At 46.3% G+C, this 6,646-nt stretch overlaps 1 protein-coding gene across 1 annotated transcript in view; it reads left to right on the forward strand.

Moving 5' to 3' along the window:
- Nucleotides 1–6,646, forward strand: part of Lep (leptin) — a 13,686-nt gene that overhangs the window by 3,650 nt on the left and 3,390 nt on the right. Inside the window, exon 2 of the mRNA XM_021165722.1 lies at nucleotides 5,133–5,307. Within this exon, the coding sequence (XP_021021381.1) occupies nucleotides 5,164–5,307 (144 nt within the window). The 5' untranslated portion in view covers nucleotides 5,133–5,163. The remainder of the gene's footprint in view (nucleotides 1–5,132; nucleotides 5,308–6,646) is intronic.

Consider the following 6,646-nt stretch of genomic DNA (forward strand, 5'->3'; position numbering starts at 1 on the left):
ACAGACACAGACACAGACACAGACACAGACACAGACACAGACACAGACACAGACACAGACACAGACACAGACACAGACACAGAGAGCATGAGTTAGATGCCCTCAGAGTAGAAACCTGTGATCTCCTTGGATCTACAGTTCCTGGCAGCTGTGAGCAACTTGACATAGACGCTGAGAACTGAACTCGGATCCTCTGGAAGAGCAAGTGGTGTGCTCTTGGAACTACTGTGCCATCTCTTTGCCCTTGATAAAGACATTTTAAAAGAAGTCACACCTGCTATCTAACATTCCCTGTACTCGGCAGTAGCCTCTCTCTTCTCCTTCCCCACAGCCCCTCTGAAGTTCTGAGAATTGTTATTCTCTTCTCTATGCTTTGGGATCAGCATAATGTCCTCCAATTTCATTCATATTACATTGACGGCAATATTTCATTCATTTTATGGTGAATACTATTTCATTGTGGATATGTACCACATTTTATTTATTCATTCATACTTCAATGGGAACTTAGATTTGATTCCATATCTTAGCTATAAACATGGAAGCAAAATATCTCTTTGACATACTGGCTTCTTCTCTCTGGGTGTATGCCTAGGAACTGGATTGCTGGATCATAAGGTAGTTCTATTTTTAGTTTTCAGAAACATCTCCACACTGTTTTCCATAGGGGCCATATTCATTTACAGTCTCATTAGCAATGTATGAGCATTCGCTTTCCCCACACCCGGTCTCCAGCATCTGCTATCTTTTGTCTTTTTGACAAAAGCCATTCAGAGGTGAGATGATATCTCACTGTGGTTTTGATTTGCATTTCTCAGATATTTTCATGTGCTCCGTAGGCAAAAATTATCTGAATTTAATTCATAGTAGCATACCAAAGACTATCTGGAAAAAAAAAACCTATAAAAATCTGATGGCTGGAGAAGAGAAGAAAGAAGAGAGAGTGTGTGCCTTGGGTCTCTTGCTAAACCTCTGGTATGGCCAACCAGGGGAAACGAGGCTAAGCCCAAGGATGGCAGCCTTGGCCAGCAGATGCCTCTGTCACCCAGTGCTTCCCCCATTGCTGCATGCAGGTAATGGCAGGCCTGACCCAGGCTCTGCTGTCTTCCAATTTGGATCTGAAGAAGCAGACAGTTGTGTCCATCCCCACCCATTCCCTGAAGGGTCTGCCCTGTCCCCTGAATGGAAGGAAGCTGAGGGTGCTCACACCTGACATGACCAGTGTCTTGGGGGAATTAGGGTGTGATCTTGTCTGCAGGGAATGTGGTAGCATAGACCTGCTCTCTGGGGATGTAGGTGAAGGATCACCTAATTAGGGGGTAGGGGAGGCTCTGTCCAGGATCCAGATGAGATCAGAAAGGGGGGGCTGTTCTGGTGCCACCCTACAAGCCTCTTGCACCAGTCTTGAGCCTTTTTCTGAAGATGTGTTACTGCCTGGAGCTGCCTCAGGGTCTCTCCTCTCTGTTCTTTTAACCTCTCTAGTGTGCCCTGGCAGGGAGTCACAATGGAGAAGGTGAGGCACATGGGTAGATGACAGGGGAAGGCAGCCAGAGAGGAGCTTTCTAGTGAGACAACCTGAACATAAAACAGAAGTAGAGGGCAGGGAGGTTGCCGCCCAGTGCCCACCCTGTCCTCCCCGATGGTCCCTTTTCTTTCCAGGCTCTGCTGCAATAGTCCCCAGACATGAGGAACACAGTGTTCCGCGTCAGTATTTTAGCGATTCCTCTGCCAGCTCCAAGGCTATAACAACTCGTAAGTGGTTAAACTCACTTCAGGAACTTCTAGAAAGGTTTTTTTTGTGGCCAGGTAGCTGCCAGTAGCCTTTCTCCTTGCCACCCACTTCCTCACTCCCTGGAATCACAGCCATGGCCCCTTTCTCTTGAGCTCCAACCAACCCCCCCCCCAATTCTAGCTGGCAACTAGAAAGTGTTCTACCATCCTCAGAGTTAACCATGGCATTGGATCAATTTAAATGTTCCTCCTTCCATTGCAGTTAATGACATACATTCTTATAACAAAAGGATACTATTTTGTTCTTTAATCCTATGAACACTATTTATTTATTTTGAGGTTTTTTTGTTTTGTTTTGTTTTGTTTTGTTTTGTTTTGTTTTGTTTTGTTTGCCTTTTCTGAGACAAGGTCTTGCTCTATAGCTCAGGCTGGCCTGGAATTGACAAGAAACTGCCCTGCCTTAGCCTCATAAATGCTAAAATGACAGGTATGCATGGGCCACCATAAACAATGTTGGGAACTGCCACATGGCCCTCCTGCTTTTATTTAATCCATCAGTATTTGGCTGCATAACTGTACCTAATGGTAGAAGCAAGCCCGGCAGTTATTCTCCACAGCCACACGCCTCCCATAGGACTTGGAATGTGTTCAACTGGGACAGAAAGAAAAATAAGACACGGGGAGAAACTAGCAGTCTCCACAGCATGGCTATGTATCCTGATGTGTTTGTGTATGTGTGTGTTCATGTTACATAAGCATGTTATGTCCTGTCGGGGCATCGGTTCTTAACATGACTTTGATCTCAGATGGATCTGTGACCACTTCTCTCTGCAACCCCCGATGCGTGTCCCAGAAGCCTGGCCTATTATCTTCAGCATACTTCCTCAGCGACAGCATCTCAATCCCATGTTTCCAGAGCACTGTGATTTATTGCCAGCATCCACTGAGGCATATTATCCATGTCGACAGAGAGGCCTTGTAAACCTGCTTGTCTGTTCTGATAGTACAGGGCGGCCATTGTGTGAAAATAGCTACGCTACGACCGTCGTTAATGTGCTAGTAAATTCGGTTGGGAAGGAGGGAGCCATCAACACATAAATCTTAGAAATGAATGCCACACATTCTTGTGCTGCAGGGGGAAACCCACAAGCACCAGGTACCCATTTGGGATGCCCCTGGGAGGCAGTGGGCCAAGGGCTTGACTCAGAGTCAGCTGCAGGTGCTATTGCCCTGAGCATTTCAAGCTCTGCCCAGTAATTCCAATAATTTTTAAGTAGCTGGCATTTACTCACTCAACCCTGAGCCAGACACAAGCCAAGATAGGCAGAGATATAAAAAATTCCTCTCGTTTACCCTGTGATGCCACTGCTTGTGTTAGCTCCATTTCTCTGATGGGACCAGATGAAGTTAGCTCTCCTTCCCAGAGACACATAGAAAACAAACAACAGCAAAATACAGAGCCTGCGGCTAAAGCCCGGGGCCTAACTGTTATACTTGCTTCCTTGGTTGGGGTTTCAGGGAACTCAATGGGGGATATCAGTTAGCAGCCCCACTGATCTGTGGAGAATATGTTCCATGATTTCTGGTGGATCCCTGAAAACTTGTGAGAATACTAAGCCATATACATTCATGTATTCCTTAGAGGGACCCATGCGTGGACCCATAGCACTCCACCTCATCTCTCCTTGGATGTTTATGCCTCCTTTGATGGTACACTTCTTGCTTTTAGGACCGTTAGTAACTGAAATAAAGGTTAACAGAAAACCAACACTGTGATTCCAAGACAGTTGTCCTGTGTGGCTCACAGGCGAGTGATGCATAGTATAGACCACCCTGGATGAGGGATGAGTCACACCCCAGAAGGGGCAGGATGAGACTTCATAATCACACTTAGCGTGGCACAGTTGAGAGCTTGTGAATTATCCATTTCTGGAATTTTCCATTTGGTATTTTTTGGATCACAGATGACCGTGGGTAACTAAAGCCTTGGAGAGTGAAGCTGACGATGGGGTGTGGGGGTGGCTGTACTTCAATCTGTCCTGCGCACATCTCAGCCTGACACTTACCTTTTGTGACTTTGGAAAAGTTGGCTCATCTTTCTGAGCCTCATTTGTTTTCTCTTCTGTAAAATTCAGATTAAAAAGAGTGTACCTTTAAGCAAGCACTATAAATAATATATAAATAGACTGCTCTTTTTTTTCCGTACTGTCAGCGGGTGAGTTATACTAATATTACCACCGATGGAGGACAGCTGTATTACCTGTTCCCACCAAGGCCCAGATGAGGAAGAACAGAAAAAAGAGAAGTTAGCTTTTCTGCCATCTCCATCCTCTTCATCCTAATATTTATGAATGTCTTTATTATTCAAGCTCATAGCACACCCTGAGCATGGATCACAGGCTCCAGGCTTGCATACATTTAACTTTATTATCTTTCTGCCTCATGCATCTCATTAGACCTGTGTTTCTTAATCAAGAATCTGCACAATGTTAATTTAAAAACTTGGGGCTCCATGACTGGAAATCCCAGCGCTCTGAGTAAATGTGCTGTGCTGTCTCCTACCTCCACACCTTTGCACTTCTGGGCTCTTGGTCACTCCTGGTAACTCTACATTCCCAACCTGGTCTCAGTCTTCAACAACAGCCAAGGCAAACCCCTTCTGGACTTCTGTGATATCTTACACTTGTCCCCTTGTGAAGCGCCATCTTCCTGCATTGACAAAGCCTACTTGCTTGTCTGTCTCTCCTGTTACCCTGGGCCTCTGGAGGTCAGGAAGTATCTTCCCTCCTCCTTGGTGTACTGAATCTGACAGGTGGATAAATGCTGTTTGGATTCAGATTCCCATGGGGAGAGGAAGGAAGTTATAAATCAGTAATGAAGACCTCAACAGACATAGCAAGAGGCTGCTGCTATGAGACTAATGGGAAGGGCGAGGCAACCCTGGGTCCCTAATGATCTTCCACATGCATTAGCTAATTTGATCTTCATAAAAGTTTGGGGATGGGTAGACTACAGGGAGGAAGGTAGAGTTTTGAGTGGTTATGTGGCATACCTGCAGTTAGGCAGCGAGTAAATGTCTACATTCAACCTGGACCATAGGAGTTGGTTCTCTTTCCCTTGAAGTACGCAACAAAGCCCCATCAAAGTCACCATCAAATCCATCTGACAAGTCTGGCTCCATGATCTATAGGACTCATCACTGTGGTTTTATTGGACTGTCAATACTCTTCCCAAGGGTACACATTTCACTAATCTAGGCTCCATAATGAATTGTCTTTGACTTTGGCAAGATAGTAGCAAGTTAGGGAAGAAAGCAAATTTTATCCACCCACATCCTATAGCAGGACCATTGGATGGATTCATATTGGGCTCTTGAAAAGTGTCATTCATTCTGTCTGTAGGTCCAAGAAGAAGACGATCCCAGGGAGGAAAATGTGCTGGAGACCCCTGTGTTGGTTCCTGTGGCTTTGGTCCTATCTGTCCTATGTTCAAGCAGTGCCTATCCAGAAAGTCCAGGATGACACCAAAACCCTCATCAAGACCATTGTCACCAGGATCAATGACATTTCACACACGGTAGGAGTCTCGTGGGGGGACAAAGATGTAGGACTAGAACCAGAGTCTGAGAAACAAGTCCTGCACCTCCTAGAAGCTGAGAGTTTATAAGCCTAGAGTGTCCATTCTTTCTGGTCATGGCTCTTGTCACTGCTGCCTGCTGGAATACAGGGCTGAGTGGTACCAATTCTAAACCCAGCACCTAGACTGCTCAGTTGTACTGCCTGTATCACATGATTCTAATCCTAAACCACCTTAGGGAATTTAACTTTCTCTTATACTCCCATTAAGAAACCATAAGGTGCAGGGCGTGGTGGTGCATGCCTTTAATCCCAGCACTCGGGAGGCAGAGGCAGGCGGATTTCTGAGTTCAAGGCCAGCCTGGTCTACAAAATGAGTTCCAGGACAGCCAGGGCTACACAGAGAAACCCTGTCTCGAAAAACCAAAAAAGAAACCATAAGGTTCTTTGATATCATAAGGTCATGCTCATTTTCCCTCTGCCCAGGAAACCCAGCCCTCGGTGGCTAGCTGAGCATGTAAGGCACACATCCATCAGGCCTGGGAGAACCTGGGTTCCTCCCTGCTTCCACAGACCACCCTCTCCCCTTCCTTAGCCCCCTGTTTCTGCCTCGCACATTCTCTTTCATCCATGAAACTACTCCCTTGAATTTAGTACCCAGGGCATAAGAATCCCTAAAGGTCACGGTGCCCCACTGACACGTGACCAGCTTCCCAGCAGTGTCTCTACTGGGCAGGAGGAGCAGTAGCTTTCTAATGGTTTTTAGCTACAGCTTCTGCCCACTGCTCACCCTCTTTTCAAAGTCACACAGAAAACAACCTTTCCCTCCTTTACAACCAGTCCTTGTGTAGCTGCTGATAGTGGTCAGTGCCCACCACGGTCTTCCTCCGAGGCCCAGCAGCCTACATCTTCAGCCATTTCCTCAGAGGTATCTAAGCTATGTGCATATCACCACATCTGCTTCCCATCTGCAAGATCTTAGGCCAGTTCTTCGGTGGTTTTACCATCTTGATAAAGGTGACATCATATCACATCACCAAGTTGTTCTAAGGCTTAAATGGGATATAGTGAAAGACTTTCTTGTGGAGCCATCTGGAGACTACCATGTCTCCTGGCCAGTGTGCGTGTCTCACAGTGTGGCCTTGGCAGCTAGGAGAAGTCAGATATTCAGAATCAAGGACAGCTTAATATATAAGAGACTTATACACTTCATCTTTCAAAAAGAGTCATCAGGGCTGCACACGGAGAGACCCAACTACCCAAATGTGGGTGGAAATGAGAGGAAGTCAGTGGGGAAAGCCCTTCCTGGTAACCAGACTCCTCAGAGTGGGGGGGGGGGG

Source organism: Mus caroli, chromosome 6, assembly GCF_900094665.2.
Source record: "Mus caroli chromosome 6, CAROLI_EIJ_v1.1, whole genome shotgun sequence".
Taxonomy (NCBI): domain Eukaryota; kingdom Metazoa; phylum Chordata; class Mammalia; order Rodentia; family Muridae; genus Mus; species Mus caroli.